Source organism: Lepidochelys kempii, chromosome 5, assembly GCF_965140265.1.
Source record: "Lepidochelys kempii isolate rLepKem1 chromosome 5, rLepKem1.hap2, whole genome shotgun sequence".
Classification (NCBI taxonomy): Eukaryota; Metazoa; Chordata; order Testudines; family Cheloniidae; genus Lepidochelys; species Lepidochelys kempii.
In genome coordinates this window covers 6361902-6379150 of record NC_133260.1, presented here as the reverse complement: position 1 = coordinate 6379150, position 17249 = coordinate 6361902, and the positions used below count along the sequence as shown (strand labels likewise).

The 17249-nt window shown below is 45.6% G+C and overlaps 1 protein-coding gene across 14 annotated transcripts in view; it reads left to right on the top strand.

Annotated features, from left to right (window-relative positions):
* CELF4 (CUGBP Elav-like family member 4) overlaps positions 1-17249 on the top strand; it is an 889490-nt gene that overhangs the window by 846829 nt on the left and 25412 nt on the right. For 13 of the 14 annotated variants that reach the window (XR_012158835.1, XR_012158834.1, XM_073343421.1 and 10 more), the window contains exon 12: positions 6415-6581. Coding sequence is in view for 12 of the 14 variants with exons in the window: in XM_073343421.1 (XP_073199522.1) it covers positions 6415-6542 (128 nt within the window). In the remaining 2 variants the exon portion in view is untranslated. Of the gene's footprint in view, positions 1-6414; positions 6582-11357; positions 11475-17249 lie in introns of those variants that run through there. The other variant, XM_073343420.1, reaches the window with a different exon arrangement.

The window sequence follows — 17249 nt, the reverse complement described above, 5'->3', positions numbered from 1 at the left end:
TATATATTGGGCATTACTTCAAGCCACTGATGTCACATGGGAAAAGTCAGAACATATTCAACCGGGGACTGGAGTGAAGAGACATGCCACCAAGATCAGTCTGAAGCTGTGGGCTACCCCATGATGAACCAGGGACACTACTTGGGGAAAAAAAGAACATGAAGCTGGAGAATAGGAGAGTTACATTTTTTCTCCACGCACAAAGTGCAGCCATGTGCTTTCAGTCTAAAACCACTTTGATTTGAGGCTAAAGGCTGTTGTCTCTGTCTCTGAACACAAGGAGAGTTCTCAAAAATGCTTGGTTGTGATACATGGAAAACAAAGGGACGTAAATTGAATTGGGGTCACTATTTTTTTTATAGTGACTCATTCATGGTTTGGTTTTTAAAGCACTTTTAACCATGAGATAAAGAATTTCTTAGACACAGTATGTTCTTCTGACAGAGAACAGCTAAGGGCTGCTGCTTTCCAGCCCCCATCCCAACAGTTCATTGTGACTAAGCTTTCCTCCACAGGCCATCCCAGCACCAAGAAGTTGAGGACAACAGAATATTCCCCGGGCTGCTCAGGCTTGGATTAGATTCTCAGCAGTGCCCAGCTCGATGGTAGTATGTGTGTGCAGAACTTGCGTCTTCTGATGGAAGATGCTTCCAGTGCCAGAAGGAAAAAAGGACAAACGCTGGTTATTGGCTCATCAGTATGTCAAACCCAGGAATAACAGTAAATGAAGATGGAAAAGGCCTGCTAAGAAATCCAGTCCATTCCTCAGCCAGTGTAGCATGGGCCCTTGCAGTATGTTTCCTTCACAACTTCGGTTCTCATTTTAGCTTCCTGTTTCTCTTTGTTGGAAATATTAAGCCAACACAATCATGCTCCAGGAATCACTTGAGTTCCTGCCTACAAAGTGTGGGAAAATGAAGGTCTTAAGGGAGTGACCATCCCTGGAGCAATATGCTTACAAAGAACTGCAGAAACCTCCCGGCAGTTAGCCACACTGAAGGAATCAGCTCTGCTGAGAGAGTGGATATGTTCTGTATCTTTCTTTCCCACTCATTAATTCGCTCATTGAAGCAAATTTAGTGTAGGTGACAAGAGTGCCAAGTCCAGGAGACCTGAAGTCCTTTCTTAGCCACACAACAGACACAACCTGAGCAATGACAAGTGCAAGCGTTCCTCTCTCCCTCCCCCCATATGTCACCCTAACAATGTTATAACTATGTCCTAGAAGGTTCATCTGTAGGCATGAGTTCGGTCACTCTCCATATCCATTCCATCCTCAGCTTCTCTGCTCAGATCTCTAGGAATGGGACTGGTTTGGGTTCGGGCCTATCTCTAATAGCAACTGAGCGATGTCTCATTGTTTGCACAGCTACATACATGCTGGACTTGATCCTGCCCTGTGCAGTCACCAAGCCTGGTGCTGAGCAGAAAGCCCAGAGGATCACATGCTGAAGAGAGCCTGCTGCAATGGACACCATGGTATTCCAGCCTAGTAGAAGGAGTGAAACCTAAGAGTGGCTGTGGGTAGGCAAGAGGCTCACTTGCATGTTGATAATTGTGCCTGAGGCTGTATCTCCTCACACCACCCATTCTCCTTGCACCCTGCCACTAAGGGAGTGGGCACACAAGACTTTGAGACTTGCCATACAACCACTGAGGACTGGGCTGAATGCTTAGCCTAACTCATGCCCACACATGGCTACCATTTACTCTGGTGCTTATTAGCACCTCGCAAGGACCTGCAGGATCAAGGCTGAAGTGTTTTGGGGTGCAAAGCAGCGTTCAAGTACACCTCTGAAGTAGACATGTGATCTGCTCTTCCCCATTCTCCCCACTCCCCATCTGGGGTGGTTTAAATGGAAGAGCAGTCAGGGAGCAACCTTCTTAGTGCCCCACAGTGTTGCAACCAGGTCCAGCTCCAGGCACCAGTGAAGGAAGCAGGCGCCTGGGGCGTCCAATAGAAAGGGGCGGCACTCCGTCCATCATCACGGCAGGCCCTGCAGTCCCTCTCTTCCTCTTCGGCGGCACTTCGGCGGCAGCTCAACCTGGCTTGGTTTGGGGGTTTTTTCCCTTCGCCTCTTGGGGTGGCAAAAAAGCTGGAGCCCGCTCTGGACGCAACCCATCCAAGACTGTTTCTGTGGTGGGAAAGGCATGCTGTGCTCTGAGAGCCCCTAAGAGTCCCACTTTTCTGCAGCCTGAAGCAACAGCCAGGGAAAGAAATGGGGGATGGGGAAAATCCAGCTCCCCATTATTCTGTCCTTGTTGCTGCCCACTGGTCATGTCACAGTCAGGGAGGGAGAGGTGGGTCAGGAGAAGCCATGGACTCTGTAGCTGACAACTTTTTGGAAGTGCAGTGCAGTGCAGAACAGGGAAGGCATGGATCAGCGTTCACATCACACTCCCCATCCGTACCCAGCCCTAGTCGGGGAAGCTACTGATTCAACCAGCGGACCAAATTCGGAGATGAATCCTGGTCACGTACCACTTGAGGCACGTTGCACATACGCTAAGAAGTGCAGAACAAGGGAGATTCAACGCTCTGAGCTGCAGTCCTAGCAAATTTCTTGATCCTTTACTACCTTGGTAAATCATTTATTAGATCGGCCGTTTTACATAAATTTCTGAAAAAAACATAAAATAGATTTATCACAAAACCGTGTCCTCCTACCAACCATCTACAGACTGGTACATATCTTTCTCAGTTTATTAATTAACTGATGCACAGAAACTGCTTTAAGCTTTTTAACCTCTCCCTCTCTTTCTTTGTCCTTCAAGAGTGGGGACCACAATGCAGGAGAGATGTTAAAAAGTAGGGGGTGTTAACCAGAATGGGTGGTGCATTAAAGTAGTGCTTTAAAGTCAATAGCAGCAGACCCCAGAATTAAAGACATTCAGTAAAATGTTTAAGGCGTATTTTTTGTGCCAAATTCCCCTCTAAGTGTTGGCAGTTTAAAACTGGAGTAGATCTGCTGAAGTTGGTGGAGTTACTCTGGATTCACCCTTGAATAATAGAGAGCAAAATGTTGCTCATTGTCATTATCCTGCTTGCAAAATTTCTTCAGAAGAAGAATGGCATGAGGTGGCCGTTATCTAATCCACTAGCAGGCATCTGACCTGAAAAGTCACTATTGTCTATCAATCCATCGCCCAGCACTGTGGCATCTCAGCTTTCAAGTTGAACCAGAGCATCTCTGCTATTTGGAGTCCAGGTAACTGCCTTACCAGCCTGCAAAGCATCCCCCAGAAATAATACACTCAGCTCTATACAACCTGTAACAGAGCCTCCCAAGCACATCAGGCCACTCGTGGCCAAAACGATCACCTTTAGACGGGAGACATTGGCTCTCTGCTCCTGGGAAATGCCACACCAGCTTCTGGCTAGCAGAGCATTTTTCATGCCATGCACTGAAGTACCAGTGGAAAATTGTGACATTTGATGAAAGAAGTCTGAAAAAAGGACATTCTAAAGAACCCTAAGCCTGGCCCAGGGTACATACCCAATACCAAAGAACATCCAGGTACCTCTCCCTGCTTTTTTTCCCTATGCCATCTGTGCAACATGGTTGGTGACCACCTTTTCTATCATCTTCGCAAGTGCCACCCGTTAGTATTCCATGTGGTGTTACACAGAACGGTCACCCTCAGAAGTCTACTGTAAAAGCTATGGCTTAGTAGCACCATTATAAGGCTTTGAGCTTGTTCAGACAAGAGAAACTGTCAGTGGACTAACTACATCGTTGTCGTTACCCCAGTGTAAAGCCCTGCGTGGAGCATAGATGTACTGGTGCAAAACAAATCCTACTAAATCCCACTGCCTCTGTAGAAAAGCAGCACAATAGAGCATGTGGCTGACACGCAGCTGGAGTTTCTTGTCTGTGAGAGTTTGACTAAGTTCCCACCTCGGGCACCGCCTTCAGGAGTGCCCGACCCAGACATCCATTAATTAGCACCGCTGTAACATCAGGATGTAGATCCTAGACAGATGGGTCCTGGGCTATGGAAACGGTGGGCACAATGTATTTTGCAAGGGAGACAGCTGAGAGGGTGGAACCCCACATTCAGAGGTAGTTCAATACATGACTGTTGGTAGTTACCCAGCTGAAACCAGCCCAACTTGGCATGAGGCATGTTCTTCTCATGTCTGGAATAAGAGCACTAAGAGCCTAGGGGGGGGGGGGGAAACAGCTCTCATTAAGAGCTGCATTCAAAGACATGGGCCAGGTGACTAGCAATTTCAACTTAGTGATCTAGGGAAATACACCCATTGCAGCTCCCAGGGCCTGCTCCTGCTCCACTGAAGTCCATGGGAGCTTTGCTAGCTCCTTCATTCGCAGCAGGATCAGGGCCCTATTGAGTGACAAGTCAGTCAACCAATCACACACAACCTAGAATCCTCACATTATCAGACCTCTTCTTGGCTGATCCATGATCCCGGGGGCAGGATAATTGTTATGTAACAACATCCAAGATCTGATTGACTCTTTCATGAGTTTCCTCTACCATTGCGCTCCAGCTTTCTGTCAAGAAATGAGGGGCAAGCAAACGTCAAGCATGAGGGGCAAGCAAAGGTCTTTGCTCCTATCTTCACCACTGCAATACCAGAACCTCCTCATCTGTGTTGTGCTCTAAGGGCAACTCCACAAAGAACTGATTACTGACTTTGGTGCTGGGGAAGGGAGCACAAGTTAGTTCCATGTGCTGACCCATCACTGCCACTTGAAGATGTGACTGCCACACTCACGTAGGATATCATCTCACCTTGATGTAACCCTTAATTTCATTCGTTTCACGGCCTCTCACAGAGCTGCATTAACAGCCAAAGGCAGAGAGTGTGTGGGTTTAAGACTGGTTTGTGTGTGTGTGTCTGTGTGTGATTTGTGAAAGAAATCAGTCCTGTAGCATGTGAGACTTGCTGATAGCCAAGGATTAGCTCAGAGATGAGACACTGATGAGGACTCTGAGCGTATGGAGGGGCAGGGCTGCAAACCACGTTCCATTCCATTGTCAGGGGCAGGCATGTATCTGTCAGCAAGGGCTCATCCTTAGCTTTTGGGGGTTCTAAAACTGCCTCTTTGCCTCACCCTGTTTATCAGCAGACCCTGGATGGTTTGTGCTGCCGGAGCCCTGTGTAGGGGGATGACCAGCACAGGCTGTTACACAGTATCTATGCACAGACCCAAGGGAGGCGGACAACACATGAGGATGCTCATGGCTGGAGCATGAGGGGCATTTCTGGCATGTTGTGGTTGCCTCATGCTTCGCCAGACACCAATTACCAGCTAAATGCGCACCCGGAAGGGAGGGCAGAACTCCCAGCAGTCTTCAGAAGCACAGGTTTCTATTGCTGGATCTAAAGTAGGACCCCAAGTAGTAGCTAATCCCATTAGCATCCGTGTCATTATAATGGCCTCCAGCCATTGGGGGGGCGAAGCCACAATGACAAGCTCCGCTCTCCCCCATTACAAAATAATAAATAAGACTCCGTTCCAAGTATGTAAACTAGGCTGGCTACTCCAGCACACCATGGACTTGGTCTAGCTGCATCTCTGCTCAGCCTCTGTCCCAACATGCTGGGAACTGACCTGCCCTCGCTCGTCTGGTCCCAAAGTGGTCCCCTTAGCCCCTTATAATTACCCCATTCACATGTCCAGTCACTGAGGGTGATTCCCATCACAGCGAGCTCGCTTGCAAAGCGCAGTGCTGTCTAGATGCCATGCAGAGTAACCCGAGCTACTCATGTAACCCCCATTAGGGAAGTGTGGGTGTTTGCCTCCCTCAAAGGTGTGAATAAGAGTCCCCTACAGCTATCAGTTAACAGAGCTGCTCCTTCACTTCAAGTGATAACTGTTCAAGCTTTCAGTGCTGATGGTCTAGGGTTTGAGCCAGCTCAGGTTGGCATGGGAAAGTCATTGGGTTCTCCCATATTTACTCTGCCATTATAAGCAAGTAGTTATGGCTATATCAAGTTCCCTCATTCATAGATGCAGCAGGGAGAGGAGAAGGTGCTGCAGAGAAGATAAGAGGGAAACATCAAGGGTGGTAGAAGCAGATTTACCCCAGCCTTGGGAGAGAGAGAGACACACACAGAATAAGTGCCTTGAAAATGACTCATGACAAGTGCCAACTCGCAGTTAGACATAGCCTCAGAGCTGCGTGCATTAATGCTGGGGTGCAAACACTCAGGGCCCCGGACTCTGTGTGGTGTGATGTCTGGAACTGCTTTCGGATCAGATACTGTGATCTGTAACAACCCACCCCATTGGCAACCATCTTCCCCTCACCCTCCCTCCCTCCCACCCACCTCCCCAGTCCTTTCCTCGCCCACACCCCATGTTCATTCTAAGTGGTCTTGCATGTAGTGCTGCAGCCCCCTTCAGTTCGTTAAACCCCCCGCCTTGCCTCCTGTTTTGACAGGGTTTGTGAGTTTTGACAACCCCGCCAGTGCCCAGGCTGCCATCCAGGCTATGAATGGTTTCCAGATTGGCATGAAGAGGCTGAAGGTGCAGCTGAAGAGGCCGAAGGATGCTAACCGTCCCTACTGAAGAGTTGTGGGAACCGCTGGATACACATGACTAGCACAGGTAACTGCACGGGGGAGGGGATGTCACCTGTTGTTGTACAGAATCTGTGTTGTGGACCCTAAAGAAAGATTAGTTCTGCAATTCTCTGGCTTCTATCTTTTCCACTAGGTCTCTGGCTAGAGCCACACCACCACACGCACACATGCACACAAAACAGGAACTGTCTGTGTGTGCACTTTGGTAGAAAGAGGCTAAATGTGGGACAGGCCAATATCCTCCTCCCTGTGGCATCGTGTGACTATGATGCGTCTTCCTGACCACTAGGGAGGATAGCAGCTGTTCCGGTCACTTGCTCAGCCATAGAAAGGATTCTGAGGCTGAAGACAACCTGTAATTAAGAGGTGGGAACCAGGCTGCAGTTTAATTCCAAGCAGTTGGACCAGTCCGGCGTATAGAGCAGTAGCTCCATGTTGCAAATGTTCCAAAACATTTTTCATTCTTCGTATGGTATAGTCCATGTCCAGTTTCATCTCAGCGTGACAGAGTCCTGCAAATAGGTCTCCTTGACAACTAAATAGCCCCTAATATCTTCCTTGCTGAACTAGAGAAATGGATAAAGGAATCCATGCTCATGTCCTCCCTCAGCTTCTGTTAATTCCTTACTAAGATAAAACTCCCACTGAAGCCAACAGGAGCTTTGCTGGAGTGAGGACTTGGTTAAAAACGGAATAATGACCTCAGGATTAGCCTCCTGGACAGTAAATTGTTTTCTGTTGGGAGGCAGCAAACATGGTACGCTAAGGGAATTTCTAAGCACATACAACAGTGCCAAAAATACCAGCACAACTCACTTGTTTAGGTGGAATTTAAGCCTGCCCCTGGCAGCAAAATGGAGTCTAGGCTTTGGATAAACTTTTCGAAAGATCCGAAGTGTCCCATTTTCAGAAGTCACACAGGGTATGTCTACACTGCATTGTAAACACGGATCTACAGGACCTGAGCTTGTGGACTGTCCTCTTCCAAGCCTGCACATGGTCATCCACATTGCCTTGTAAACTTGGATTTATGACTGCTGGATCCGGGTCTCCCAGCCGTGTTAACACCTCCACACTGCCCTAAGCAGACCTTCTGGCTTGAGCTGTGTCCACCCGGGCATGGACCCAAGTCACTGCAGAACTTGGGTTCTGAAGCGCCCCCTCAGTATGAGTTATATGACTTGGGTCCTGAGTGCTTACTGATCTGAGTCCAGCTGATTTGTATGTGGATGGATGGGGGGCTTGGGTTCAAACCCAAGTCAGAACCCAGGCTTAGGTTTCATCCACACAGGGATTAAAAAAACCCGGCTGGCCTGGGTCAGCTGACTTGGACTCAAGGGGTTTGGACTGTGAGGCTAAAAATTGCTGTGTAGACATTCGGGCTTGGCCTGGAGACCACGTTCTGGGACCCTGTGAGAGTGGGGGGGTCCCGGAGTTGGGGATCCAGCCTGAGCCCAGATGTCTGTACAGCAATTTTTAGCCCCACAGTCCAATCCCCGTGAGTCCAAGTCAGCTGGCCCAGGCCAGCCAGGGTTTTTTAATCCCTGTGTGGATGAAACCTAAGCCCGAGTAAGCTGTCCCGAGTCAACCATGGCCATGCTGCAGGTCTTTTATCATTGTATCGCTATACCCATCGGTGCTTAGCATTTTCAGTGAGACTTCGGCTTCTAAGACCAACATCCTCAAAGGTACTTAGGCACCTAATTCCCATTGATTTATTTCAGTGGGAGTTAGGCACCTAAAAACCTTACGTGATTTTTGAAAATGGGAAGTAGGATCCTAAGTCACTTAAGTGCTTTTGAAAATGGATACATTCTGTCCCTGCAACAGCTGTTTCTCGTCTCCAACGCAAAGTAACAGAATTACTGCACTAAGAGTGCCCTGCCAGTTAGCTACTGATAGGTGGTGCTGAGAGGTGGTGCAGAAGCAGCCAGCCTGATAGGTGGTGCAGAAGCAGCCAGCCTGGTGCTGCATTGGTAGAACTCTGGTATTTCTGATGGCTCCTGCCTAGCATGGTGGCATTGAAACATCACTGATGATAGTTCAGTTCCTATCTTCAAGGACCAGAGGCATTCCTTTCCAAAAAGGGCATGACCTGGTTCATGGTTTGGCAAGTTACAGTGTGTCAGCACATGGTAAGGTAGAAACCATTGTCCCCAATCTGGTGAATGGATATTGCTCTTCTTCCTGATGACCATCCATAACTCTACTCAGCTCCTCTCCCACTGGTCCCAAAATGTTATGCATTGGCTGGTTTCCCCAGTAATTAGGTCCTAGGAAAATATATATATGGATGAGTGGTTTATTATGGAGAAGAAGTAGCCATCCATTCCGTAGTTAAAGCTATCTGCAAGTTTCTATTAGAAGGCCAGTACCAAAGATGTACCTGAACTGCAAAGATCAGTTTTGGATTTCCAAACTTTTCCAACATTGGGGGGTTTGGGGATCTAAGATTTTGATTCAGGCCATCACAGAATTAGGGGTCAACCATCAATTGCCCAGATTTGACCTTCCCCAACTTTCCAGGCTGTTCTAGTCCCAGTTTTCCATCTTTAATTGATATGCAGACTATCACTAATAATACCCTATTCTAGTCTTCATGGCAAAACTCTGTTCCCTCAAGAATCAATGCACTGGAGGCAAGACATGAAGTGGATTAAGAAACTCCCTCTCCGTAAATGCATTAGTTGACCATGTTAATTTCACACAGGTCATTTGACTCTCTCAGGGCGATAATGGCTCAAGAAAGATGCAGTCTTAGTAATCTAGTAACTCCTTTGTATGTAATTATACAAAGATGATGGCCAAAGTATTCTTCCACCCTTTTTTAAATACATTTTCTTTTCCTTGGTTACGACAAGGCCCCTTGGAAGCTTGAAACTGAAATAGGTTTCCATATCCAAATGCTTTTTTGCTTCATCATCCTGTGCACACGCTGGCTTCTTATTGCAGGTGCTGGGGGCATGCACGCTAATTTCTTAACCCAGTACACCGGTGCGCCTAAGAGATTTTTCAGTTGCATTTAAGAGATTTAGGAGTGCAAGTTCTGAGTTTTGAAAATCTCACCCTGAATGCTGAGCGGTGCACACTGGCTTAGAATTGTAGGGTAGCTCTGAGTGCTAAAGTATACACACTTGTTCGTTGTTATAGGTGAATCATGAGCCCTGGGCTGTGCACACTGGTTTGTTATTGTAGGGTGGCTCTTAAGCACTGGGCTGCCCACACTGGTTTGTCGTGATAAGGCTAATCATGAGGGCTGAGCTGCATACACTGACTTATTATAAGGGGGCTGCTCCTGGGTAGGGCAAGTGGTTTTTACTAATAAATTATACAAAAAGTAATTGTCTGATCATGAGAAACAAGGTGGAGTCAGAAATCTACTTGTCCTTCAGAGCTTATTTTCTGCCTTGGCTTCTGTGGAGCAGAAACAACAGTTCTGCTCAGAGTATTCTAATTGTTGAGTATCTTAGCCTCCCACGCAGTCCAGGTTTTAACTGGGCTTCTCTCCGGTTTTTCAGTAAAACTGAGTAAGCTGTTACCATCCAATCTACTCCACCCTCTGCCTATAGCGACTGTAATTATAGGGGGCGCGGGGGGAGCGTGGTGCCCAGCACAGTAGGGCCCTAATCCTGATTGGATGCCTCCTAAATAAACAAACAATCATTATTTTCTAATTGCCTCATTCCTTGTTGTAAATGTTGACAGACCTGAGGACCAGCTCACTTGTAGCAGGCGACGTTTGCGCCGGCAAAATTTACACTTGCAATTTTGCACCTAACAGAAAGAAAAGCGGGTGCAGATGTGAGTGACGTGCGCCTTTGTCTGCCTCATATGCAGCTGTGGCTGAATTGCGGTGGGCACTGGTGGAAAGGGAGGCTGCCTTTCTGAGAATGGGACCCCTTGTGATCATTGAAGAAGTTCATCTTGGGGAGGGGTTGGAATGAAATGAAGGTGGTAGTTTTGCAAGCTAGAATGGGGAAGACATTCCCTGACCAGGCGGTGTCATGGAGATTCAGAGGTATTCAGATCCTGTTTTAGGCCCATCTCTGCTACAGAGGAAATAAGAGGTACCATCAGTTAAGCATACTCATTGGAGGCCAATCAGTACATAGCACTGTCACAGCAACAAGATTCCTAAAGACAGCTCCCATGATGGGGACCGAAAGGCAGGGAGGCAAAGGTAGATAAATACTGCCAAGTTGTGAGGTAACCAACACACTGAACTGACAGAACATTATATATTAGCCTGGGTAGCGGGTTTTTTTCAGACTCAGTTCATTAAGATACTTAATTTTACACCTAGCTGTAAGCACACAAGTCATCTTATTGGCTTCAGGGCAGTTACATGTGCTTAAAAGTAGGCATGTGCTTAAGAACCTTTCTGAACTGGCAGCTTTCCAGCAGAAACATTTGTTTTATTGGACTCCTTTACAAAATTAGGGAGGTTGCCAGCAGAAAAGTGAGCTAAATCCAGCCTGATTGGATAACACAAGGATATTTTCTTTTCCCCCTCCCCGCCCAATAAAAAAATCCTCTCCTCGCTCAAATAATTCTCATGCTGGATTCATGTTTTATCTAATCTCCCTTTTATGACCCAATTTGGTTTAGGCCACATTGATGTAAAGTCCTTTGTTTTCCTCACTAATGCGCTAAAGTTGCTGTCAAACACTTCAAAAATTTTTTGCTGGGATGGGGGAGATAAGATCACAAGCTGCCGTGAGCAAAACCCAGAAGGCTTCAGGTGGCAGAACGCTTCCAAAATGGCTGTCTTCTGTTTGCTCTGTTCTTTCTCATCCCAAAGGTTGTATCAAAAGGAAGGGTGGGAGGGGAAAGAAAGCAGAAGAAACAAAAGAGGATCGCTTGAGGCCACAATCAATATATTCTATTACAAATCTCCCCGTAGGAACGGGAGGTTGAGGTAACTTTATGTGTCTGTCAGATCGTAAATGCATGAAATAATGAAAAAATAAGGCCTGGCATTCTTAGGAGCACTGGCGTACTGTAGATTACCGCAAAGATGTCGGTGCAGATTACAGTACCTAAGGGACAAGCGTATGAGCAAGAGCATAACTCTACCTAGCCACTGCTGGCACATTGCTAATAGTGAGAGCAATAGCCGCTCCATATTATCCAGCCACGGACATGTGGACACACACTAGCCCCATCCCCACTTCCCATTGCCCTAGCCACCATAGTAAATTGGGAGAAACAGTAACAGTTCAACACTGCCTAGAGGCCTGAACCTCCAGTTTGCCCTCTCTCATAATTGTATCACAAATCTCACAATATTTGGTGTTAGGTAAAGCCCCAGCTCCGGGAGTCCTGCGATTATGTGAGAATCTCTGTTTTGGGGGGTGGGGATTGTTCATTTGTTTACTTGTTTGCATTTGTTGGGGCGGGGGTTGTACTGTTTTTAAGTACATTGCTAGCCCTCATAGTTGCAGAGAAAAGCTAGGAAACTTGAGCAGAGTGTACCCTAAAGGCTTAGAAACCTGAAGGCAAAGAAAAAGTACCCAAAATGTGTCATTTTAAAAAAAATCTTACGATTTTTGGGGTCTGAGTTGTGATTTTTAACCACTTGAAGATGGCAATACAGGAGACCCCAACTGAGATCAGGGCCCAGTTGTGCTAAGCTCTGTACAAATACATAGTAAGAGACCGTTCCTGCCCGTAAGAGCTTACCATCTAAATAGACAAGACAGACAAAGGGTGGTAAGAAAGGAAGTCTTGATATCCCCCATATTATACCCATCACACTACAAGGTGAACCCCTCAGACCTGCCATGTCTCATTTGTATGAACAGAGACTGTCTCACTTAATTCACAGGCAGTTTTTAAAGTACAGCATCTCCCTCTTTTCTATGGGACATTTTATATGGCACCAAGCTTTGGGTTTCTTGTAAGTCTCCCTCATTCATACAGCCCTAGTGCCGTAGTTCTGTCCGATCACTAGTGGTAATATTCATCTCTGGGTAAAGAGCTAACATACATTGGTGCATAGGACTTATGCTGGCCCTCTGCACAGGGGTGAATTTCACCCTAACTCAGCAAAGCAGTTACCCAGAGCAGTGCAAATGGCTGGCGAACCTGCCCATTACCCCAGTGTGGCTTCATTGTGGTGATTAATCGTCAGAAAAGTGTTACTGACGGCCTTGTAGCCTCCTCTGCTGGGAATATTATTAATGCCCAAGGTGAAGAGGGGTGGATTAGAGTAGGCCAGCCAGGAGTAATGCAGTGAAACCGAACAAAGGTAAATGTAGGTGGAGTAGCAAGAAAAAACTTACTGATGCTGATACCGTTTTGGCTGTGGAGAGTCTCCAGAGGGAAGTGAAGAAAAACCCCATCAGCAAAGCATTGGTGAATGCACTGTTGGGATCATTCTGCCCTGTCTGACATATCGGGGGAAATACAGAAGGTTGGGGCGTTCAGACTTGCAAACTTGTGTTGATGTCTGCTTTGACACTTGTGCTTAGAAATAGGCAGAAAAGGGGGACAGTCTGCAGAAAATGTCAACTTTTTGTCAGAAAACCAACCTCCCCAAAAAATATTTCAGTGTCCAGACAAAACTGTTCGGTTTTCAGGTTTTCACTTCTTCAATGAAAAACAAACAGGGTTGAGGAAAGCAGACGCTATTTGTGGAAATGTTGGTTTAGTCAAAAACCCAATTTTTCCATTGGAAAAAAGTTTTGATGGAAAATTTTTGCCCAGCTCTGTTTGTGACTTCAGATGACTTCAATGTAAAAAGGTTGTTATAAAGAGGAGAGTAATAAATTGTTCTTCTTAATTACTGAGAACAGGACAAGAAGCAATGGTCTTAAATTGCAACAAGGGATATGTAGACATTAGGAAAACTTCCTAACTGTCAGGATAGTTAAGCACCAGAACAAATTACCTAGGGAGGTTGTGGAATCTCTATCATTGGAGGTTTTTAAGAGCAGGTTGGACAAACACCTATCAGGGATGGTCTAGATAATATTAAATCCTGCCTCAGTCCCGGGGACTGGCTCAGATGACCTCCCGAGTTTTCTTCCAGTCCTACGATTCTATGATTCCATGAAACTGCAGTTTTGACTGAATTTTCATTTGTCCAATCTACCTTTAAGTGTCCCAAGTCATGAGGCTTGTACCACTTCCTTTAAGAGACTATTGCACACACTCATTGATCATACTGTTAGGATGTTAATCGTGATAATCCACCTAAACGTCCCTTAGTACAATCTAATTCAATTACTTGTAGTTATACCTCCTAGGCCCATAAAAACAATTCCTTTCCCTCCTGTACAGACTGTTATCTTATCCATCCCTTAGTCATCATTTAAGGTTTGCCTAATTTACAGAAAGTTGCATTGGTGTGACTATGTTGATGCAATAACTCCAGTCTTAATGCAGTTGAGCAAAGGGGTGCTTATTTCAGTGCAGCTTCATTCGGAAAGGCCTAACATTGGGCATTGGAAAAACCTTAGATCAACCAAAATGTTTCCAGGAATTCCTTCCTTTTTTATAGGTTTCAGAGTAACAGCCGTGTTAGTCTGTATTCGCAAAAAGAAAAGGAGTACTTGTGGCACCTTAGAGACTAACCAATTTATTGGAGCATAAGCTTTCGTGAGCTACAGCTCACTTCATCGGATGTGAAGTGAGCTGTAGCTCACATCCGATGAAGTGAGCTGTAGCTCACAAAAGCTTATGCTCCAATAAATTGTTTAGTCTCTAAGGTGCCCCAAGTCCTCCTTTTCTTTTTGCTTCCTTTTTTATAATTCCAGTGATGACTGGGATTAAACATTCCCTCCCAGTCTGTTTGCAAGCCAGGCTTTGTGTAACACATGAAAAATGAAATTGACTAAGAGGGACTAATTCTCTCTGTTTTTATTATCTACGCTGCTAGTAAAACCTGTAAAGAAATGTGTTTTCCTTTTTGGCCTATCATTTTTTAACCCGACTGTCCTTTCAAATTACTAATCACTTTATTATTTTAAAATACTTAATTTCTGTTTTGTGAGCTGCAAATTCAATACCAATCTTATACTAAGAACTTATACTAAGATTGGCACACAATATAATGCACTGATGGAAAACTACAATAATTAATCGCTGCATTCGCTCAAAAATTACAATCAGTAATTACAGCGTCAAGGCTAAACTCCATTCAGCAATATTTGGAACTGGTTCCTCTTAAAAACAGGGCAGCTATTCAGGAGCATTGCTGTGTTTGCACCTAAATGAGTCCAGGTAGGTTGCTAAAGCATCCACGTTGTTTGTCTTGGGAGTGCTACAATAACATAAAGCAATACAACAAACATTTTATTTTAATTTATAGAGAGATCCTCATTAAAAACTGTGTCCTTCAATGTGTCCATATTAGATAATACGGTTATTCCAGAGGTAAACAATAGATATGAAAGCAGCTTCCCAGTTCTCACCCTCTTGCCATCCAGTTGACACTGATACGCTGAAATAACCTCTCTGAGGCTCGTTAGTACATTTCACAATTGGTCACCCCTTCTGAAGTGGGTAACCCCAAACGAAATTGAGCAAGGGTCTTGCTATAGAGATGCATACCTCTTAACAAACTTTCGAGAGCAGCCACAAAACCCCAGTGGTAGTGACTCTCCAAAGGTGTTTAGTCACAGCCAAGTGGCTGAGGAAGTTCATCCAAATTCTCATATGGGCCAGAACTTGTAATCTTGCCCCTGATTGGAGGGCTCGTCTGCATGAATTGAACCTAGATCTAAACAACATGAGCTTCTACTGGCGCAGATCAGATCCATTAACTTCAAGGCAGAATTAAATTTCTATGCGGTCCAGCCACTAGAGGGCGTAAACATGAAAGGGGGGGGGGTCAATTTATGAATTTGCCAGGGTGCCCGTTAGATTTTAAAGCTGAAATCTAACAAACTAGGCTTGCCAGTCTATAACAGAATCTAATAGAATAACCACTTTTTATTGAGTCCAGGAAGCATTTGCTTACTCGTCGAACGCTGGGTTCTTTCCAGGTCAGCTTTCAACCTGGACAGTATTGCTCAAACCAGGACACTTGCTTATTCTTAATCAACCAACAATTTATCAATTCACCCAGAACCACATTAACGTATAATCAACAGTTCACCACTCAAATGGAGACACAACCAGAGGTTTATACATGTGCAAATTATGAGAGATTCTTGCTTCGGTGATTAACAATAGCCTCGGTTAGCCATGTTCATTTCTGTAATGGGGTAGGGGACTACCCAAACTTAGCTGATTCCTTGGACAAAGTGTCTCACATGATGTGAAACATTTTCTTGTCTTTATTGGTGGATCCTATTTTGGGATTGAAAGAGGTGAATAGCTTTTCTAATATTTTTATTTTAAGGGCCAGAAGGTATAATTAGTTATTCATCATTCAAGTTCCATACATCCCTTACAAGGGGAGCAAAGACATGCTCAGTTAGTGTGTGAGAGTTAATAGCATAGGGAGGGAAAAATCAAGAGGTACAGGCAAGGGAGAAGAAAGATGCTTTCAGCTGAAATTGGAAATGAGACAGAAAGGCAATGTGGTGGGGAGATACAGAAGCTGCAGAAGAGAAGACTCTTGCACCAACCGTAGCAAGATTATGTGGCAGGACAAAAAGCCAGGGCAAGACAAACAGAGAGGGCAGAAAGAGAAATAGAGAGACAAGACGCATGAGGAAGGTGATGCAAATCCGCAAAGGGTTTTCAAAACAAGCAAGGCTGCTTTTCACAGGATTCTGAAATGAATGGAGACCCAGAGGCATTGCTCAAGATTGGGGGGCCTTGTGGTAACACTTCTTTGGGTGTATGAGAAGGTAGCACTCTGTTAACACTACAGTTAGAGGCAGAAAAGGCCTATCAGATCCTCTCACCACTAGCTGATGCAGAATTATTCCTTACAATACATTTGCTAACATTAGAGGAGAAAGGCATGAATGGGGAAGTCAGAAGCAGTGTAGTCAAGTCAAGGCACTTTCTCAGAAGCAGAATTGCAGACACAGAAGAGGAATGAAGAGAATTCAGAGTCAAGGATAATATGGATGGGCAAGGAGAACGGAGGGTCTAAAGAAAGGAAGGAGAGCTAGAAGAGAAGGTGTTGTTCCTATGGATGCTCCTCTTCTCCAATAGTAACTTCTGTCCTTGAAGTGTTTAGCTGAAAGCAGGGTATCTGTGATGTCCTGTTCCTTTAAATGTTTGAGCATGCTCCCCTCCCCAGTGCAAAGCCTCACTTTCATGTTAGTTTCACTTTTGCAGCCAGAGCAATAAACCTACCAGAGTAGATAGCTGTGCTTCCATCCACTCCCTCTGCATCTGTCTGTCTATCTCCTTCTCCGCTGGCTCCAGAGAGATAACATTTGGCAACGCAGCATTTCTGTTCTATGAAGGAACAGAGTTTCCCCTGCAAGAAGAAGTAAGCAAATAATACTTTTAAAAAAAGGGGACAGATGTTCACCTGGAGGCACAGGGTGGCAGGCTGCTGTTTTTGCTGCTGGGACAGCGTGAGTCGGCTAGCTAGAGAGGGAGAAGTAGGCAAATAAAGACAGCATAAAGGAATAGGCTGCTGCCCAGAGCTTGTGCAAAGTAAGCAGACAGACATAATGCCTGACCACGTGCAAGCATGCAGGCAGAGAAATAGCTTAGCCTGCACTGAGGGTCTATAGCCAACAAAGGCAGCCCAAGTACAAAGGCAGCCAAAGGAGTGTGG